This window comes from Haemaphysalis longicornis, unplaced genomic scaffold (genome assembly GCF_048455015.1).
Source record: "Haemaphysalis longicornis isolate Haplotype H1 unplaced genomic scaffold, Haemaphysalis longicornis Haplotype H1 scaffold_8, whole genome shotgun sequence".
In the NCBI taxonomy this organism is placed as follows: domain Eukaryota; kingdom Metazoa; phylum Arthropoda; class Arachnida; order Ixodida; family Ixodidae; genus Haemaphysalis; species Haemaphysalis longicornis.
Genome location: NW_027526445.1, coordinates 114,650,330 through 114,672,532, shown reverse-complemented (window position 1 = coordinate 114,672,532; position 22,203 = coordinate 114,650,330). Strand labels below are relative to the sequence as shown.

The following is a 22,203-nucleotide window of genomic DNA, read 5'->3' as shown; positions in this document are numbered from 1 at the left end:
AGTTATTGGTATTGGTAACAAAAAAGCACAAACTCTGCGTATAATTATGGAAGGGAATGAATTCGGCTGTTACATAAAATGTTTGCAGAGGACTCTAGTGTGGTTTCCTCTATATTACAAGCTAATTTCTAGGGTTATCTATGCCGCAATATGAGCTAAGCAGCTGTTCCCTTACTCCAACTAACATCTTAAATTGCGGATTGCAATGCAGGCTTGCCACCAACACTTCTAATTAGACTGCTTAGCGGCAAGTCTGCTGCAATCACTGGCACCGATGTGTTTATCTGAAAACTAACCACACATAAATAAAACAGCGATGTTTTTCAGCTGATTCCTTTGGCATCCTTTTTGGCGTTCAGCAATAATGAAAGCCTCGTAACCAGCTGTAATGCCTAACAGAGTTCACAGCGGACAACAAATGTAATGGTATAGCGAAGAGACCTTCGACAAGCCATCTGGGGAAATTGTGAAAAGTTGTAGCGCGTACACAAAACAGAAGCGGAAAAAAGCACGCAGAGTTAAAAAAACAGCGCATGAGGCAATCTGTGAAGTCAATAAGAGGTTTGGGGTAGGCTGGTTTGCGGTTGGGGGCCCTGAAACTGGGAATGCGCTTCCACAGACACGCATTTCTTTTGCGATCAATGCATGATGGTTCACAAATATAGTTTTAAGCGTTCGAAATAAGAATATTGTGATGTTCTCTCCGTATCGGTACGCCTTTCGAAGGCAGGCTGAGTGGGTTACAATATTGTGCGTTTGCGGATAAATGCTTCACGAATTTCTAGTTTTGTTGAACTCTAATGCTGTTGAAGTGGTTGTTTTGTGTGTAGGGAAGTTGATAAGTTTCTATGGGTAGTTTTTGATAGTGTGGTTTTGAGGTATCAGCAGTTTGAGTCAAAACCTGCTTGGTTTGTAAATATCCGCTTAAAACGGTTAGTGTGGCTAAAGTTTCGCTACCCTGCAGTACATTACAAGGTTGCTGGAGAATTGCAAATATTGCCGCATATCGATAGGTTTTCAATGTAGTTTAGTTCAAAGCCTGACTTGGGAAGCGGTCGCACTGGCACCCAGAAAGTAAACACTGTTCCCGCAGTAGGATTGACAAAGGAAACTGCTAAGCTATGTTAAGGGAAGTGCTTCCCTGAATGTGGGGTTGCACTTCACCAGGCTGCCAGAACAAAATATGTCAACTTTATGCGGTTTGTTGTACAGGCCCCTTAAATTTTGCAATGCTAAGAAACTTTTAATCTACACTTCCCATAAGGATATCGCCGTAGCAAAGAGTTAAGTTTTTCCTTGCGTTCAAGTGATTTTTATGTGTTTGACCCTGTCAGAAGGAAACCTGTTAGGCTGCAAATTTATTGTTAAGTTCAAAAGCGTTATTGAATAAAAATTTATGTTACAAATTAAAAGCGCGTTGGTGTATAATAGACCAATGCAGTAACGGAAACACTTAGAATAAGTTGAGTTCCGATGAATTGCATACGGTGTTTTGGAATATATACAAATATTAGTGGAAACAACTCTGAATAACTTAAAGCTGGGGTGAATTGTCCAGATTGGCGACAGGCAGCACCCAGCGTCAGTAAATTGCTGAAAAAAGCGTTCCGCCAATTTCCTCACGGGCACAGGTTAATTACCAAACGCGACAACACTCGTTTTGACGAAAACTAAGATGTAAACTTCGGCGATCATTTATTACAACCAGGTGTGCCTTCTAAGACTTGAACATTTTACCTAGTTGGAATGGCGTAAAATCAGAGGTTTACAATCAAAAAGCTTTTAATAGAGGGGCGTCTGCCTAGGGGGACCATTTGTGCAAAAGAATTCGCCCCCCCTACACAGGCAATATTCAACACGTTTGGTTGGTACCCGCCCATCTGCGCACAAATGAGAACTTTTTGAGGTACTTATTATGGTAGCGCAAGCTACATTACGCTCCCTTAGGACGTTTTCGCGGGGTGACTAATTTTGCCCTTGAGTGGTAGAGGTCAGACCACACCCCCTTCCGCCAAAAGGCTCTGCCTTCCGCAAGCGCCCGGCACGGAACAGCGGCCCGATAACTGGGAGTGATAGGCGAGAAGAAAGAAGAGGCGTGTGCGGGACGTGGAGCAGGTAGGCTGTAAGAGCGTGCCACGAAGGAGTGCCACCTGCGGAGCAGAACCTTGTGCGATAGAGAAAGCTGAACATCCAGTGTCCCTCGTACAGCAGCGGCGCTTAGACAACGCCGTGAGGCGATCAAGAGGAAAAACGCTGCTTTTGCGTACGGCTTCGCCACCTTCATTCTTGTGAATTATAGTGAGCTTCCTTCATTTTTTTTCGACGACTTCGTCTGCTACAAAATTTTCGAAGGAGTGCGGTCAATTAATGCTTCTGAACCAGGCACAAGGCTTAGTCACTCATAAGTTTGAGCTAGGGAAGGTATTGTTAAACCGGTGTGAACGACGCCCCGAAGCCTTTCTGCCTTTGTAATAAAATTTTCGAAGAGGTAAACAATATACCTATAATGATCAATATTCAAGTTTTTAAGGAAACTTTGTGAAATAGCTGTTGTTATAAATGCCTTGTTGCATAATTCGAACCACACAGTCGGTTATTCTTGAGCAACCTACAGATCCAACGAAAAAAGTTTAATGCGATCAATGCGCCCTTCTGATGTTTACGTAACGGAAAGAAACTTCGACACGTTCTAAACAAGTTTACAGAAGTGTTAGGAAACATTAATTTGCTACGTAAAGAAATACCGTAATAGTAAAGCAGATTTCTTGGAACCTATACTATCTAAGATTGGGTGCAAGCATACCAGCAAGACGTTCCAGATAAAAGTGCCATGAAGGAGATTAAATATGGGCGAAACCTACTCAGAAGGAGAACATATTCGATAACAAAATGGCTGATGAGCCCTGAAACTGGAAGTCAACAAAAATTGACAATTTATATCAAGTAGCAAGACGAGAACGTACGCGAAAACAAACTGGTCTATGCGGTTTGATAGGAGGAATATCAAGGTGATGTTTTATACATAGCAGCGTGTCGAACAAAAAAAATTACACCATCTTCCCGTAGGGGAACCTTGAGTAGTATGAGAAGCAGCTATGGGGTCGAGTCAAATGCTCATTAGTTTTCAGTTCATCCTTTCCATTAGGTAGAGGTACGCAACTGCCGTTATATTTACCGTTTGGTTTCTATGGTAACTCCGACACTTTTCCCTTACCGGAACTACGAAATGGGAAATTGCGTTGACCCCACGGCCATTTCGCACACTACTCAGGGTTCCAATACGGGAAGCTGGTGTAATTTTATTGGAGGGGATGAGGGGTGTTGAAGTGGAGAGGCATTAAAGAGAGAGAGAGAGACAGAGAGAGACGTTATACGTGATATGAGTTTGTCTTTTTTTAAGCATTATCATCATTATGTTCAACGTAGGTGACGTCGAGCTATGATTGGCGTTCCGCTTCGATTATGACCGCCTTACGGTCTGTGAAATGTAAAGTCAAGGGCTGTTGTAGTGAATGAACCCTAAAGTTGCTGAAGATTAGGTCGAGGCACGTTTCCTGGATGGTTGTGGGCTGCTTGTAATCACGGACCGCCGAGACTCGCCGACGCACGCCGCTGCCGACCACGACGAAACGTCGAAGGCGCGTGAAGCGTGCTCGTCTCGTGCCGGCCCAGGAAGACACCGGCAACACTGTCGCTCCAGGAGGCATTAAAGGGTAAGATACCACCGGGCGTTCAGCAAGCCGAGCATGCGCAGTGGGGGTGTTGACGGCGCAACAACGACAAGGGAGGGACATAGCCCCGACCATGAGATGCGTCGCATCTAAAAAAATATCGGTTTGGCTGCAGTTCGGTCAGGGTAAATTTATTTTATTCTGATTCAGTCACTGTGCGACCAAATCACGCCTTGAACCGGTTCGCAATCCGGTACGTAATCTTGGGCTTGTTACCTGGTTTAAAGTGTACTGGGTGAGTGCGAGAAAGCGTTTTGTACTTTAAAGTCGCCGTAATAGCCAAATACAATTTGTGCACATTCAAACTGAGCGTTTGTCGATAAAGGTGGGGCAATTTGAATCACCGTTAAACAATTGAGCAAGGCACACCAGGCACAATTTAGCCCAGTCGTGACATCATTCTGCGGACTACATAAAGCCACCGCCTGAGGAAAAACTGGAATAGGTTGGTGCCTGTTATGTTTTATTGCACCACTTGCATGCTAACGAGGAACTAACACGCGGCTAACATTTTGCATCATCATCATCACCATCATCACCAGCTTATCTACGCCCACTCCATAGCAAAGGCCTCTCCCCTTGTTCTCCAATTAATCCGGTCCTGTGCTAACTGCGACCAATTTATCCCCTCAAACTTACCGATCTCATCTGGCCATACAACTTTCTGGGCCCCCGGCCACGCTTGCTTCTCTAGGGATCCACTCTGTTACCCTTAGTGGATCCCTCAGGGTAACAGGTCCTTCTGCACGCCTCGCGTGAAAAAGGACCATGGTTCGAATCGCGATGCCGGACAGTTCCCACGGGAATAAAAAAAAGCGTGTAAATGAAATTTCATAATGAGGCTTGGGGTGCGGCCTGACACCGACGACCACTGCCGGTAACGCAATTCTTAAGCAGAGCAGGATTGGGCACCCTGGTGCAGTAATGGCCACAACCTCCCATGAACACGCAAATAAACTTTTTTTCAGTTATGACCCAATTACATGACTCCTGACATTGTGCGGCAGAAAATTTCAAAATGTTTCACGATAATTTTTCTGTATTTCATTAGAACACGTTCTTGAGGCCATATTGCGGATGGGCGAGTAACGAAAGGCCAGTTATCTGAAACCAGAGATGATTTCGCTTTGTTTCCAGAGTCCATTTAGGAATCCCAGCGAAGCTTGTAGGATGACGCAGCAGACAATTAGCACCGGACGCGGAGTGCGGAACCTTCTGTATCCGGCTTGCTATCCTTCTACAGTATACCAAAACGATCTACAAACAAACTTCCTCGTAAGGCGGACGCACACCCACCCACACACGCGCGAACTCTCAAGAGGGCGTTGCAACTGTTGTGATGAGTGGCTTTTCCGGTACAAAAGACTTTGGTATGAAAGATTCCAAAGGCAATCGGTGACCTCGGACATGTCGTTCCAAATTTTGGCTACACGACTCAATTGATATTAATACAATCTCTGGAATTTGAAATTGACGCGGAATATGTAGCATTGCCCCGCCCTCCTGTTTGACAGTTGTATGCTTTAGATCGATATCGCTTGAATGGCTGTTGCTGCAGATATTTCGCCTGGCTTATACAAAGGCGATGCCTCGAACCAATAAAGCAACGTGGTTTCGGTAGTCAGCGCAGGCCTGCTCATCCTACGCTCATCCGTCGCGCGGTCCTTTTCATCCTTAAGATAAGGTACCACCAAGCCAAAATTCGAAGAGTTTCATGTCCTTCAACTAGGCATATTTAGGGTTTCAACCTCAGCCTGCGAACAGTGAAGCAACCTCACAGTCTGATGGCGGCGGAACTGTCCCAATGAGGGAAGCGCGAAGTATCTATTGATACGTTTTGTGCACCGATGGCGCCCAATAATTACAAATTTTTGCGCAAAACGGAAGACACGGAAGAAATCAGGACAGAAACACACAGCGCAAACTTACAAATGCATTTTATGGTGCCACTGTGCCAAAACTATAAACATAACAAGGATCCACTGCGCACGTGCATGTCTAAAAATGATTAAACACCAAGGGATCCGAAAGCCACGAGAGGCAATTATTTGTGAGCGCTAGCGACGGCGAGCTGCCATACCTCCCAATGTTGAAATCGCCTCAGCCTCCGTAATTTATCGCATAAGCTGCGTTCTGCCACGCCATACAATCGTGTATCTGTAAACGAGAGGTTTCCAGCCGCACTCTCAACAATGTACAGTGAAGAAATCACCTATGCCAAATTCAACGTTATTATCCTGTTCCTAAACGGGTCATTTAGGCAACTCCCGGTCGCCCCAATGTATTGCTTTTAAATGAAAGCGGGAAACTCGACACTACCCCATCTGTACAAGCAACAACACTCTTTCGGTGGCTGTTGTTGGCCATCTCGAGTTCGGAGCGATTTGAGTACGTCAGTTCACACAGCTTCTCAAGCCTATTGGGAGGCAAAAAAGCCAATTTAGCATTCGCCTTCCCTTCTATCTTCTTCTGATTATTCGCTAACTTGTGTAGTTAGAGTACTACGCCAACTTTTGGGCTATTACCCGATGTTACACCAGCAGGCGTTAGTAATGCGCTGAGGCTGGCCTCTCAAAATCCGTGCCGCTACCTGCACGAGCACAAGCTTCTGATAATATGACGAGGATTGATATTTACGTTGCTCCAAACAGCTTGCGCCCAGAACGTGGCTGCAAGAGTTCCTTTCCTGCCAAGCAAACACTGGTGACAGCCTTCTTTTAAAGATTAGACTTGGCAGACGTATACTGCAAAATTAGCGCGTTGGCTCACAGTTCATAGGACAAACCAGTGTGGCTAATCCAGATGATAAGGCCGAGATAAATAAACCGGATTGACCCTTCACCTGGCAACCTAACTGTTTCTCGAAGGGGAATTAAGCGCTGTTCAAATGCCGACAATGCTTTTGTAGCCACAAAGGAAATAGGTCATAAGGGCACTAAATTATTAAACAGGCACCATTGTACGTGCAATCTTTAAACACAGGGTTACGCCGCACGTGGCTTAAAATTTAATGCTCTAAAGTGGCTAAAAGCTGGTCGCTAATGACGGGAGTGATGCTGGAACCGATGCAGACACCACTCTTTTGGAAAAAATCATTCACTCTCCCCTGTGGTAAAAATGTAATTAATGTAAAAATGTAAAAGCTAAAAAAAAACTGATGGCGTGGCATGCCGAACAAACCGGAAGCCTTTGCACTCAGGGACAATTTGTTTTGCGTTCTTCATACGGAAAAAAAAGGGGGCTTTGGTGTGTTCCAAGAAGGAAATTTTAACGCGAAATCTCTGGAAGCTCTTAGTGCTGTTTAAGCTGCCCCAATGATGTGTCCCTGTCTGAAGTAAAAGCGCAAGCCAAGCAATAGTGCTCTTCGAGGCTTAACCTCCAAAAGCTCCGCAAATGTATTGCAAAGAGTAGACAAGGCGACCTTCAGGTTTTCTTTAGTGCCGGAACGCATAAGCCCGATATCACGCTCCAGCTGATTGATTCAGAATATGATTCTTGTCAAAGCCTTTTGCCATGTTTTTGGAGGCTATACTCCACCTTTTAGGTCTATGAGATCCCTTCATAGAATACTGCATGACAAAGCCTTTTGCCATATTTTTAACGGCAAGCGCGGACTTTCATCTATCCGAAGCCCCTTTCTTGTTAGGAACTCGGACCCTGTAATGTCTTGAAATGAGATCCGGAATAGCATCTTCAAGCATTTCCAATTGACATTAAGGACCTTTATTACTCTTTACCGCATTAAAATATGCTTTCCTGTATCGGTACAAGTATCGACGAGTTCGGCCTTGTTCCCTTGTAGAACGATGTCGGTATGTAATGCTTGTTTAGAGCTTTTACAGTTCATCTTAACTCTACTTTTATCCAACGGGAGAGAAAATGCTATTTGCATAACAGGGATGTGGGTATCGGCTCCTGCATCCCTTCCATTCTTGGGGAGGGACGAAGGATGATGTTTACCCTATATAGACAATAAAAGTTCAAGTCTGGTGCAGTGTAGCACTGTTCGTAAACTTGTGAGGTACGTTGATATTGTTCGTATTTAGAGTGACAGCCCTTGTGACACGTTTGCTCTGGTGGCGAAAAAACTCTATCCACGTTTCAACATTGCTTTACCCTTCAAATTCCTCATTAGTTGCTTCAGTCATTACGAAACCTGTTGGTCCCATAAACCGCGAACCAACCATTCACTTTTGCCCTATACGTTTGCCCATTCTAAACTTGTAAGACGGACCGTAGTTAGTTTGCGCTTCACAAAAGCATTAAAGAAGTCTTGATGCCACTTATTTAGCACAAGTATTCATCAGCGGAGCAAAAGTATCGGCTGGGTATTCCCAGTCTTCGCTGGTTTCGGTAGCAAAACCGATTTTGAGAGAGGCGAGAAACAGTGGAAAACAACCAGCTAGTGATGTCAAATCCGGCAATCACCAAACAGTTCTTGCAGTTCCACCATGCACAGTGTAGCCAATATTCTGAAGGAGCTAGTCAGAAAGCGAATGTTGAGGTGGCCTCTTGTCTCCCCAAAAGCTTAAGAAGCGGTGTACACTGACGAACTCCAATCGCCCCACCGCCGAGAAGAACAACAAGCACCAGCGGAAGAGGTTTGTTGTTTGTGCGAACCGGGTATTGTGAAGCATTCGCCCTCATATAAAAGGCAATACATTAGGCAGACTGGACTTTGCCTTAATTACTGGTTAAGTGAGCACAACAACAAGGTTAAATCTGGAAGTGGCGGCTTCTTGACTGCGCATTGTTTAAAATGCGGCTGTAAACGTATGTTGCAAAACTGTACGACTGTACTCCGTGGCAGGACTCAGCTTACGCAAAACATTACTGACGCTGTGGCGATTGCAAGACTCAGAGTTAAATGCGTCAGCTAGCCGCCGCTTGTGCTCACCCTGAAAAAATTGGCTTTCTTGGAGGGTACATTACCGCCCGCCTAATCCCTTTTATGTGTAGGCATCCGCACTGGATCGCTTTTATGTGTTCGCGTTTCCCATAGGGGCATAATGAAATGTAGTCGGTTGGTTAAATGATTGATTTTGGGGTTTAACGTGCCGACGTAACGCAGGCGATGAGGCGAGTCGTAATGGAAGGTTCCGGAATATTTTAAAGCAAAGCTTTACTACTTTCGTCCAGGGATTTCGTGGAGAATGCGAAAGGTGACCTTTTAACAAGGACGCAACCCCGGCGACACACCCCTCGAACCGCATCACGTTACTTCCCGGGACCGCTGTCGGCGCGCTGTCGGCGCGGCCGAGGCAGTCGAGCACCCCGGCAGGGTATTCCCAAACCATATCCCGTAGGGGCCCAGGCCAACCACACCCCCTTCAAGCGGCGACGTCACAGCGTGACGTCACTTTCTCTTCGAGCGCGACTTTATGCGCCGTGGATTTTTTTTTCTCGTTTTGGGCGGCGGCCGATGGCTTCGCTCCGTGCGCGAAGCGGGGGCTGCGGCGCTGGGGAGCTGACGCACATTTAGTAGAAGTTAGGCCCAACCACATGCAGCGTACTTTCGGCGTTATCTCGCGTGGCGACGCGAGCTGCCGCTCGAGCAACGCCGAAAGTCTACGCTCGCCAGATATCGGCGTCGATGCAGCGCGAGAAAGCAGCGGAAAGCTGGAGGCAGCGGAGTGGTTTTACGTCCTCCTCGTGGTTTGGGGTCATTCCTTTCAGCAGAAGAGAATAAATTTCTTTTTAACTTGCGGTTATCGGCTGCCTTGAGACAAATTGCAAGCTATTTCGGTTCGAAAGTGCTCATTCACTTGTTGCTTGTTTGGTATTCATCGGGGAGATCGGGTATTTGCGATAGCTTTTTTTTTAGTTAAATAAGGGAGCTCTGGGCACGTCACTTGTAGTATTAGCATGATGGGGCTTGGCTGCAAGATTGGTGCGTGACGACCAAGCCTTATCAACGCCAGAATGGTAGCGACGCATGCCATCCCATTCGTTGCTACCGTGGCTTGCTTAGAGAAGACCGAGGTTTTGCGGTGGCTTATCTTGAATCAAATAAGGGGGCTGTGGTTACATCGCTTGCAGTAATAGCATAACTGCCCTCGGCTCCAAGATGGGTGCGTAAGAACAAGAGTTAGTTACCACGGCTCAAATCTCTCAAACACGACCAAAGCAAATCACTCGACAATATTTGTTGGCACTCTTTGTTAGGGTCCCAAATTCTTGGGACCCGCGTTTTCTTTTGGCGTGGTCGAGCGGTTGCGCGCTTGTGTGCTGGCGTTTTGTTTCGAAAGTCCATGGTTCGAATCTTGGCGTAACCTCGTTTTTATGTAATGAGGGTTTCACCGGCTTTGTTTTTCTTTTTCAAGCTAAACAAAGGGGGCCAGAGTGCCTTGCAGTTTAACCTACAAGTGACGTTCGACGGTACCCTCAGTATCAAGGCAGCCCCGAAATTTGATTTGCTCACACTATGAATACCTAGCAGTTGGTACATTATATCAAGGTTAAATCAAGTAGCAAGTAAAGTTGTGCTAAGTGCGTATCTTATTTTGTCCTTACTTACTCACTTATCCTATCTTATTTTGTTCAGATTTGACGGTAATTACACAGTTATAAAAACGGATCAATACGCTCGCTGATGTTAACAGCAGATGAGCGACCGACGTACGCGTGTGCTTTCGACCGATTGGGAGCAAACGTTCTGCGCTTTGGTACGGAATCCAAAAGACCACCCAAGATCAAAAAAACATTTTCGTCTTCACTGTAATGATCGAGAGTGTTCGCTTTCAGGAACGTAAACAATGACCACATGTACGTGAAAAAGCGTCCGCCTGCGCGCGCACATAGAGCACCGCGCCCAGCGCTAGGTTAACTAGGAACAGCATGGAAGACGAGCGTCTGCAGGCTCGCAAGAGAGTGCGGAGAGTGAGACACGAGAACAGGTATGCAAAGGTATACTTCCTGCTTCAAGCTTCCCAGCGCGTACATCATGCTCACGCACGGAGCGAAACCATCGACCGCCGCGAAGCAGCGCGACTACAAAAGACCAAAACAAACTTTGTCTTTACAAAAGTTGAAAGTCCTACCCACATGGACGCAAAATCACGCGTTGCGCGAGCGTCGGCGTCGTTCGGCGGCAACGCGCAGACACGGGCACTTTCAATCGCTTTTGAAGTGAATCGCGATCGAGGTTTCGAACGCGCTGGACGCGACGCACTGCCGCTGCTGGCACGTTTCAATCGCGATCGAGAAGTTGCACTGGTTGCATTCGTGTACGCCAGATGGCCCGCTTTCCGCTGCGTTCTTGCGCTGCGTTGACGCCGATATCTGGGGAGCGTAGACTTTCGGCGTTGCTCGCGCGTCAGCTCGCGTCGCCACGCGAGATAACGCCGAAAGTACGCTGCATGTGGTTGGGCTTAACTTCTACTAAATGTGCGTCAGCTCCCCAGCGCCGCAGCCCCCGCTTCACGCACGGAGCCAAGCCATCGGCCGCCGCCCAAAACGAGAAAAAAAAATCCACGGTGCATGAAGTCGCGCTCGAAGAGAAAGTGACGTCACGCTGTGACATCGCTCTTTGAAGGGGGTGTGGTCGGCCTGGGCCCCTACGGGATATGGTTTGGGAATACGCACCCCGGCAGCCTCCCATGCATGCGGCGCTGGTCGTTTCTGGTAAAGTGGCTCGTCTCGCGCCTGGCGAAAAGGAACGGTCGAATGCCGCGTTCGCCAGGCCTCCTGTGAGTGGTGCACGGAACCGAACGGCTTTGGGACCTGGTCGGCAATACAGCTAAAACAATGGTTAACCAAGCGAAACCAAGACTCAAGCAGATTAAGCCAGGCTTTTGCTTGCAAATCCAAGATTAGCTGAGCAAAGCCGCAGCCATCTTTTTGACCACCAGGGGATCTTTAACGTGCCCTGAAATCTCGTACACACGGGCGTTTTTGGTTTTCGCCACCATCACACAATAGGACACTGTGGCCGGGAATAGAACCAGCTTCGTCGTGCTTAGCCACCGAGCCACCGCGGCGGGTAAAATGTAGTCGGAAGATCGCACTGCGTGTGTCTGTCCTGATATCGAACGTGTGCCTTTTTTTTTCGCGATTTTCTCTGACAAAGTAGCTGCTTGCAAACTCCTGTAAGCTATCAAGACTGTAAATTTTTGTTCAGAGCCTTCCACTCTACTAATATTGTTGCGCAAGTCTTCCCTAAGTTCGCGATCCCGCCGGTTGAGTTTATAGCGTTTTCATACATTTGAAGGGGAGTGCCCGATGGATTGAGGAGTTCATGGCGTGTTAAAGAGACAAACCACGAATGACATTCACTACTCGCTTTGAACCACGGAATGCCGAAAAGTTTCATCGCGAAGCGTTAACTGTTATTTATTAGTTCGGCTCAGTTCCGGTTAGGGTTCAGAGGCGGCAAAAGCTGAGGGTTCGGTTTTTGGTTTTGTTTAAACATATAAACAGGGTCTTTTCCGGTTTTCGGTTTGCTTCGGTTCGGATTAGATACCGTGATATACATCCATACGTTATCTTAAATTCCTTGCGGAAAACACGGGTACCCGTCTAATGGATCTTGCAGAAAGGCCCCTACCCCCCGCTCCCCCCCCCCGCCCCCCCCCCCCCCCCCGACGCTATAGAGCCAAGTGCGTAATGGCGGCTAAGACTTAATGCATGCTTGGGAAGTTCACCCAGCTTGCACGGGAAATCGCCACTATGGAGAGGGGCAGCCGCAAAAACGCAGGAACAAGATTTTGACAGGTACGGAAACGTAAATCTCGTTTATAGTATTTGCGAAAGAACAAAAAGCATGCTGGATTGCTCATCAGCTCAACATGTTTTGCAGGGTATCTTGCGGTCGTTTAGTACGAAATGAAAAGTAGCTATGTGGAGCTTTGTATGTCGGAGCGCACATGAACATTGGTGAGAACTTTCGTGCTAGTGGGAACACATGATAAAGCCTTCTGGTTGGTCCTTCTTGCCGCAACTTTTCGAAAGGTGTTGAGGGGGTAGCAGCGACACAAAACTACTTGGACTGCTGTTTGCTGCTAGACACAGTTATAAAGCATGTTTCGAAGTGCTGTGCACCGCTAGTTTCAAGAAAAAATATCAATGACCTTTATGCGTCCTATTGGTCCTACTGGGGAGGGATATAGCATTTTCTTCTAGGCCGCCTAGTATTACACGTAAAAAGAAGTCCAATGTGTGATCAGATCAAAAACATCAAGGGCCATATATGCTTTACAAGCCGTTGCAGTCAAAAATAATTCTGTATCAGCTAGAAATGCGAGAAAACTTGTCCTAGTCTTTCCAAGCAATACCGGGACATAAAGGCTTATGCTCAAGCTTCAGCTCTTTAAATTTGGAACTGTGCAGTTTAAGTTTTGAGGACATGATGCGTGTTTTGCAAGTTATTTTAAGCAAACCAGGAAAGGTGCTCACCTTTGATAACCGCGCAATTTTAATCCGAAATTTATTTTTATACTTTTAGTGACCTAAATGGCCTAGCTTGTCTAATGTGGCGTCCACTTTTATAAAAATGGCCCCCAAAAGTGGAAGTGTTCCCCACATTTCAAAAATGGTGTACCTTAGCAATTAACACTTCACTGACTGAAGAATGGCGGAATCCTTATTGCCTACAAGATCACCGGTACAAATTACAGCTCTTGAAAGGCATGCACGCACAAAGATCCCACTGCAACCTATACGGATAACTTTTCTCAAAATCGTACGTCTTTGGGTGGACAGGGTATCCTTCGCAGTCATGCTGAACTGTGTACTTCGAAATTTCTCTTTCGTAGTAACGCTTCAGACGTCGCTTGCTGTAGATGCAAGGATGTATACCACACTCGCCAATAGACTTGCAGCCAATGCAGCCCAAGAAAGCTTTCACGAAGCCTAGGGGAAAAGGAAGTAAAACATACAAACGTGGGACATAATTTTCATTCGACTCGCTCCGCGCTGCGGTACATTCGTTATTACCGGAACACCGTAAACATTCCCAATTATCACGATGCAACAGGTAGCCCTTAAAAACGTTTTGCAACCGCATAAAAACGATTAAATTAGAGAAGAGAACAATCACAATAACGTAAATATTGATTTCATTTCGTGCAAACGGTGCGAGCGGCTTAAGGTACAAAGGTTTGGATCTCATGAGCTCTGAATTAAACGAAGAAATTTGCACACACATGATAAAGACACACACTCAAGTAGACAGCCTTCATTGGGATTCGTTCCCCGTGCGATATGATATCTCTACATTTATGTCTGAAATACTATATGTAACAACCTGAAATATTTAATTTAGACGTCCAGATTTCGATGCTTTCCTGAGGTTTAGCTATCTTTCGGTCATACCGCAAATGCGTCTACACTGCTGCGTCTTCAATGGTCAGCGGCGATGGGGATCCTTGTTATCAGTTTTTCAGCGCAGAACAAAGTAATGGTGACAGGGACAATTTATGCAAAAGTCACTGTAAATCGGTAACGCACTTTAATTTGGGCTGCAAGAGTTTGTTAAAGTGGAAGTTAAAGCCGCACGGAGACACTTTCAGAGGATGACCAGGGGATTATTGTCTTGTCAATCTCCCCGCCATTCGCCTTTATTCGGTTTCCAGCTGAAATCTACCGCAAAACATGTTTACCATAATACCATGACAAGCCAAGAAAGTATACAAACGAAAAAGATAAAAATCATTATGATTAAGAACAAGAAAAAAACAGCGGATCAATATATTAGTTTTTCAGATGGGAGATAGTATAGCAACGACGAGGCGTTATTGCAGTTCTTTTGGAAATTTCACGGTGGCAGTATACATTCGCGGCACAATAAAGTGATCATGCCTGGCAGTTTTCAATTGTGCAATATATCCACGTGTGGCATGCATTTATTTTCACATAATATTCTGTCAATGAGGTTAACATGCTTCCTAGTTCTCTCTGAAGCTTAAGTAGGTGAACGCCTAAGCCCGGCATCACACAATTACCAAACCTGCTATCAACTGTCAAATCCACAGTACCTGATTTTTTTCCATTTACTAACAAAATCGTACTCCGCCACGTTGTTCTAAGTGAGCCTGGCTAGGCATAGCAAAATATTTATAGTAGCAACGGAACGAATACGAAATGTAATTGTTGCCTTAATGTGTAAACAGTTCGTGTTTTAATACAGATTACATTGACTTCGAGCAGCGGGAACAAACTGACCCAAGCAAGCTCAGTTCTCTTCCTACCTTACGGCTTCGACTATATTGGTTAGTTGACTGGGTTCGGTTGATCTGCTGCTCGATTGGAGTTCCGGAACCTGAGTCTCAACTTGTACAAAAATAAATGTCACAATTCTCTCCTGCTTCTTTCGTTCAACAATGTCGACATGAGACACGCCGGCTATGATCACTGTTGCGTCATTTTTTGTCCGACTGGTGCAAGGCGTTCAAAGGGGTATAACCGGAAGCCACTATACCGCTAAGGCTATGTACTGCTATTTGGGCACGTATTGCAGTGTATATACAAAGTTTAGATAAAAGAGGTTTTGGTAATAAGCGTTGGCCAAACCACTTATGCGGGTGTGCATAAAGATCGCAGCACCTGGAAATGTCTTTAAACCTCAGAGCACAAGATTGGTCCTGACGTCACGAAAATCTTCAGAAATCGTTCGCTAATACACAAAACGAGCAGGCGATGCTTTCTGAATGTGCAAAGCTGTCGGATAGTTGTCCAGCATACAAGCACCAAACATCTCACTGACTAGACAATACCCGTTCCTTGTGAAAAGGATCATGCACAAGTACTCCAGGAGTTCATGAATATTACGAAAAGGAGGACCGATCAATCTGCAAGTCCTACTGTTGGGTTACCTGCTGCAAGCAGTGCCACAGTGCAAAGTAACACAATTTTATCTGGGGACAACTCGACGTCGTGCTCATCAGTAGCGCGGGCCGCACGACTCTTGTAGAGGCCAGCCTTTGCAGCGTCGTCTTCATTGATCAGGTGGCATGAGAGGCTATCGTTGCCGCACTGTCTTGTCAGAGCAAAGAAATAAGAAAGTTAGGCGACCAACAAAAACTTTATCCTCTTTACTCAATATAATGATTTGAATTATTACTTTTATTTTTCTAAAAATTCACAGATGTAATCTGTTGCAACAAACCAATAGTGGTGAGGTAGCAAACAGAAATTTTACGTGATATTTCATTCATGCGATATTTTTTCTCTGAAAATTTTGAGAAAATTCTTTTTTCCCCAATGAATTACGAGTATACAAAATATTTACAACACAAAAACCCTTTACGATAACAAGGTAGGTTATAGGTGCTATATAGCTTTCTTTTCTAATAGGTTTGTACGGGGTATACAATTTTATTATTAGACAACAGCTGAATTTGTACGGGAGTAACTCACGGAATACGTTTATGTACTATCGGCGACAAATGAAACGCGTGCACGAAAATATGAACCAGAACGTGCAAAATTGAAAAATACTGTTCGTAGAGTTCTTATAACGGCACGCTATTAGTATATTTGGAAAGCCCCTTTTCCCAACTTTGTTTTTGTAACTAAGCCACGCGTGAGTTTCGCTTGCATGCAACGAAATCGCGCTATTTTTGCGCTCAGGTTCATATTTTCGTGTTCGCGGTTCATTTGACGCCGATAGTACATTGGTGGGGCCAGGTCACCGACGTGTGTCAATAGGTCTAAGCCAGCAGCCTGTCCCGTAAACAGCGCCTTTTCGCTTCTGTTTCCACGAGCATCTCGTGTTTTACAGACCTCAATTCATCGTTTTGTCATGTGGGCTGCGATGACGTGTCATGCAGGAATGTTTTTTTTTTTCAGAGCGTACGGAACTTAGTAGCAACTTCCCCGGGATTGGCGTATGCTCGCCCTCGACAATTGCGGGAATTTAAAAAAAAATGTAAAATCTTTAAGCGCGCCCACACGGAGTACTTTATGAACGACGGCCCTGGGAGTTGCTTGCGCTGTAATGCTGCCAGCTTATCTTGAAAGACTAAAAGCTACAATACGCAGGACTTTTGTTATAAGAACTACGAGTACAGCAGCCGAGTTTCTGTACAGCAGTTCAGAGCCAGACAAATGCAGAAGGACTGTAAGAAATTGGCGGGTGCTGGTGGTAACATTTATTCGCGAAATCCTGCGAAGCGGGAGTACGAAAACTAGCGAAGAATTCGACCTGTTAAGAATGAAAGAAAATTTAAGCGAGCTCTAATTATTTGCGGTTCAAAAGCATAAACAGCTTAAAGTCAAGCATTTCGATAGGGATGGAAATGGACCCGAGGAAGAAAAGCAAACCGCAAAAAATGAACCCAACGGCAAAAGATAAACGCACTAAAAACCGACGCAAAAAAATCCCGCGAAAAAATCCAAATAATAACGTACCACCATTCCTGAATGTAAAATGTCTGAACATTTTGCGGAACCTGTCACGTATTCCTTCGCCCGAATGTAATTCAGCTGGCATACCCCACTTCCAACGAGCGGAAGATCCAATCCGATCCTCGGGCCCTGAAAATTTGTTGGTTTGTTTACGCCTTTTATAGTGAAAACCTGCTGCCGTGCGAACTTTCGCTGTGATTTCTGTTGATATCGATAAAGTTTAGGCGAGGGGTTGTGTAAATAAAAAAAAGGTAGCGCAACGAAGAGTTTCCCGGTTGGCAGTGTTCGATGAATACGGACCAGAATTCACACAGCAAATTTCTAAAGAAAGAAATTTTAACATCACACTGTAAAGCTAAACGTCTAAAACTCTCACTATTCAGACGACTCACCCTCACTTTCGGAGGCTTGGGATAGTGGCGTGGCCTAAATGTGTATTTGAAGATATAAAAAATATGTTTACCTGTTTCACGTGAATTCGTAATGCTTGAAAACGATTCTCATGCATATGCTGAGAAGAAACGTTTTTTTAGTTTGTTGCTTTTGCCTCGAGATCAGGTTGATTTACTGTTTTCTGCACAATCCTGAAGAATCAATCTTCCGCTTTGTGATACCCATTACTCCCAATTCCTCTTGCCTAAAACACTCCCCAGCTGTGCTTCCCGGTCATCAACCCTTAAGTCCCATTCGTTGCACACCCAATGGTTTAATATTCTGACCTCAAGTTGTCTATACATCAATGCACAGACGAAAACCTGAAGCAAGATGCGGTACTCCCGCAAGAGTATAATGTACATGACTCACTCACGCTGCATTGACACGACAAGTAGCAGACACATTGCTTTCCGGGCCTCATGGTCACGAGCCTTGACGCTACCATTCCATATTCGGAGTCGTGAAGTTCCACTAGAAGCAAAAACAAATAATTTATAGTGGTTTTACGTGTAATCCAGTTCATATTTTGGTAGTACAACTGTAACAATTAAGGGGTAATCAATCTGTGTTGCCGTGTTTCTTGGGCCAACTTGCATTTTTATAAACGCATCAACACCTTCTGCAAATGGTTTCATTCATACCTCTCTCTAATCCCTTCCCTGGTGTGAATTTGGGGTACGTTTTAATGTAAGTCTCTTCTAAGGGTGCGCGGTAACATGGACTTTGTTCTGCGGTCATGTTGCCCGAGTTTGTAATTCTTCACCTTCGGCAACCTTTGTGATTTCCGATTAGGTTCTCAGGGTTATGTAAACAAATAAATGAAATAAAACACCATTACATGCATACATGGAATAATATTCTAATAATAAAATAAATTTGCTGTTCATATACCGCACAATTATCATGTCAATCTCTCTTATAACTGACACGAAAGCTACGGCCGTTTAAAAAAGGGCGCCCACACCGGTGCACTTGACGTCTTCTCGGATATCCAGTGCACCAAAGAAGACCGATGCAAGGAGCACTACTGACTGCCTTGGTCTCAGTGGGGCCGTGTCAGTATCGCTGTTGGTTACGCCGTGGCTGCAACGCGTCACCTGCAACGTGAAGATGGTGGGTAGCTCGCCTAAGTTCGTCACGTCGGCACGAACCGCTGACCCAGAGTAACTGCTTCGAGCAGACACAACGTTGATGCGTCCCTTTTTCCTGCGTGCAAAGGTGACCACATATGTAGGCTCTGTGTAATATTTCCAGGTTAAGTACAAGCTCACATCCCGAAATGCAAACACACCAGTAATTACGTCATTACAATTCATACCAAACCACAAACATTTTCGTATAGATGCTGCCTCTGTGGAGCTGCTTAAAGGTTGTCTTTATGATTGCAATAAAACAATGATACCTTTACGCATTGCACTCTCTATTTATTGATTCATTGAGTGCTTGCTAAAGGTAACCCCTTCGTAGCCTGGCAATGACCTGTCATCTCACCAAATAAACTAATATATCTCTGTTTATGCGAATCGTTTAGTCTAGCACATCGCTTATGACAGGCTCAAAATATGTTTGCTATTTGCAGGTGGTAGCTCTTTTATGCAATATTCCCGTCTCGGTGTTTGTCCACCAGTATTCTAATCATCTGTTAGTCGCTGGGAACGCCTGGAAGTTCACTCCCTTTGTGCTACCCTTAAAGCCTATGCCTTCAGGAAGCCAAATGTTACCCTCGTGTAGATTTTTCTCGTTACACTCACTTTCAAACAGTATGAGAGGAATAGTTTCTGATGCTTTCCCGCAATAGAAACTGTTGTCAGAGCAGAGCCCCTATGCAGCGAGCCCCTGTATACATCGATATTGTTATCGCTTTCTATGGGGTTATGCAATTTCAGCGTTTTTTTACGTTTTAGGAGAAACTTTGCCAGTGTATGTCAACGTAATTATTTCAGGATTTACACAACATCAGCTTCAAACGAAACATCGAAAACGTAGGTTTCGATTACCCTGATGTTCAGCATGACATATTGTGCCACCGGCATGGATTTCGTTACTTTATTAGCATGGTACACATAATAATATCGTTATGTCCGGTGCGTCCAGTGCAGCAGTTTTTTTATTATTCAGCATTAGAAATTATTCCTGGGAAGAATCGGTACGGTATATTTTATACTATATATACATTTCAAAAGCCAAGCCCCTGAGGTGCTCGAGCTAAAGGCGTCTCCTGTTTTCCTGGTGTCATGTAGTCACCGTATTAAAACGCAGGGACACTCGTTTTTAACGCCTTGCGCCAGGACGTAATGGGTACTAAAAGACAAGTGTAGATAGATTAAACTGGTTCAAAATAAAATAGCATAATTTTATGTTTTGTGGAACGCGCGCTGTCTGCTTCACCAATCGTCGTTCACAGGCAGAAGCTCTTTGTAGATGCTTTAAAATTTGTGTTAGACTGAAATACCAACCGGATATCGACGCTAGGCCTGTTCGGGTCGGCTGGTTTGTCGAAACAAGAAATGCCCCACTTTCCTGGGCCGGGGCCTCCTTGATCACTAAGGACGAGCCCCACGGCGAAGAGTGGGCATTGCATTATGCTTGCTTTGGGTCCTGCCACTACACAAACTGGGGCATATGGGCAATGAAAATTGCCCGAATTCAGGTCCATACAAGCGAGGGCGCCACCTCCTCAACAAGCGTGCGATAGTTCCTCTGAACGGCGATTCTCCGGCGCCCAAACAGCGCGCGCCGTACAGCAAAACAGAGACTTACAATCTCAGACCGTACTTATACACTACATGCTTCTCCCCTCCCCAGGTTTCACGTTCGTGGAGATAGCCCGGGATTTTTTTTCCTCTGTCCTTTGCCTTCACCTGATGCTGCACAAGTCTAATTAGCAATAGATCTCCTGGAAGGAAAGGACGGCCTTTTTGGAGGTTTTTAACGCTTCTTGTATGAACCCTCAGAGCAATATTAGATCAGTCCTCTACCATTTCACACTTTAACATTCAAATAAATTTGACGGTAAGGGACGTACAAATAACACTTTAAAGGAGCCAAGGGGACAAAATATCTTGGTTCTTTAGAAACGCGGTGTTACCCCATTACAATGAATCAAATTTTAACTCAAACTTATGAAACGCAGCATCTCTTGAGTCCAGGTGTCTACGGGAGCTTTCGTCCACAAATATACGACTGCGTATGCAAACAGAGCCATGAGCTTGAACGCTTGTGCCAAAATAAAAGAGGATCATGAAGTGCAGGAAAAAAGTCACCAGCAATTAAAATAAAAAGTATTCTAAAAATACAAATGCCTTTCAGCAAAGTTAAATTCTGCACAAGAAAGCAATCGGGTTTATTTTCTCTCGCGACCACCGGCCATTATCGCCCACGTGGCCTGTTCATGTTTCATCTTTGCAGTCTCTTGAAGATCGGCAAGTTGTGTCCGTGTCATCAACCTGCATGCGATAGTTCACATCGGGGCGAGTGTTCCTTGCGCTCATTTCTCTTGTAGCGCATTGTGCATGCTATAAACGACAATATGACCTCTTGAATATTCAGCAATTGAGGACAAATCTTGATTGTTTTATGTTGTTTTTTTCCATGGACGATGAATTAATGGAATGAACTTAATGGGTGCTTGAGCAGACGCGGAGGTGAGCAATCAGAAAAGGATATGCGTATTTAAGGGACACGGTGAATTGCACACTATCTATGTTCTGAACATCAATACATACTCCTGCAATGTCTGCGAAAAAGAGACAGCAATATCTGGAAATAAATAAAGCTCTGACTATGTGATTTCGAAGCCAAAGCCTTGCCATGCAGAACTTCGTTGCTGCAACATAAAATTTATGTATCTTTTCTTTTTACAGCTTTCCTAGAAGTGGGTTCCTGCGGACCTTTAGTGCCCCTCTTCCAATCATTTGCCATACGTTCAGGTGTAAGATCTTACGCAATGCTTTATTCTACAACGTGCACGTTTCAACTCCGTAGTTTTGTTTATTTGTATAGATGGCGCTTAGCTAGTCAAAGTTTCTGATTCCTGTCCCATTCCACATCTATGTGTTAGCATGTGTCTGGGTGCAGTGAGAAACAAAAAAATGTTTTAAGAGGGAAAGTGTGGGGTTGCACAACTTATTGACCACTAGGCTGCTACTGTGCAAAGCCGACTTTCAATCTCATGCATTCAGGCATGTGTTACTTTTGTTTCTTTTTCCTTCTGCGGCCATCTTTAAGGACCGTTGAACGACAGAAAAAACAGCGCATTTTCGTAAAATGTGCCACTTAAGCACGCCAACATAAAATGCACGTTCATTACCACTCCTAAGGATCAACGGGAGACTGTGCAACATTTCGAGAACCTTGAAATTCAAAAGTGGACAGTCGTAAAGGCCGGAAACACCGACAGAAGCCAACGCGGCTTCCCCATCATCTAGGGCGGCACAGTCCAATATAGGCCTACCTTTGGAGCCAATAAACTTCTTTCTTTCTCAGAAACTAATCAAGATATTGGAAGAAACCAACTAGGACTGTGTAGCAACACCTCGCTTTCTCGCCGGGTCTTAGGGACTTAGTAAAAACATTCCGCCAACAAACTTTACGGCGCAGTTGCAGTAGTACCCTCGATCCTGCCGCACAGTAAACCCATAACTGAGTTTTTAGTACTCGTTAACTTATGTAACGTCTGGCGCGTGAAACATAT

General features: G+C 45.0%; 1 protein-coding gene across 1 annotated transcript in view; it reads right to left on the bottom strand.

The window, feature by feature from the left end:
- The window catches only part of LOC144148447 (hapless 2-like), a 151,665-nt gene that overhangs the window by 81,924 nt on the left and 47,538 nt on the right, over positions 1–22,203 (bottom strand). The window contains exons 10-13 of the mRNA XM_077679984.1: positions 18,475–18,716; positions 17,884–17,981; positions 15,542–15,701; positions 13,415–13,580 (exon numbers count right to left, since the gene is read on the bottom strand). Of these exons, the coding sequence (XP_077536110.1) occupies positions 13,415–13,580; positions 15,542–15,701; positions 17,884–17,981; positions 18,475–18,716 (666 nt within the window). The remainder of the gene's footprint in view (positions 1–13,414; positions 13,581–15,541; positions 15,702–17,883; positions 17,982–18,474; positions 18,717–22,203) is intronic.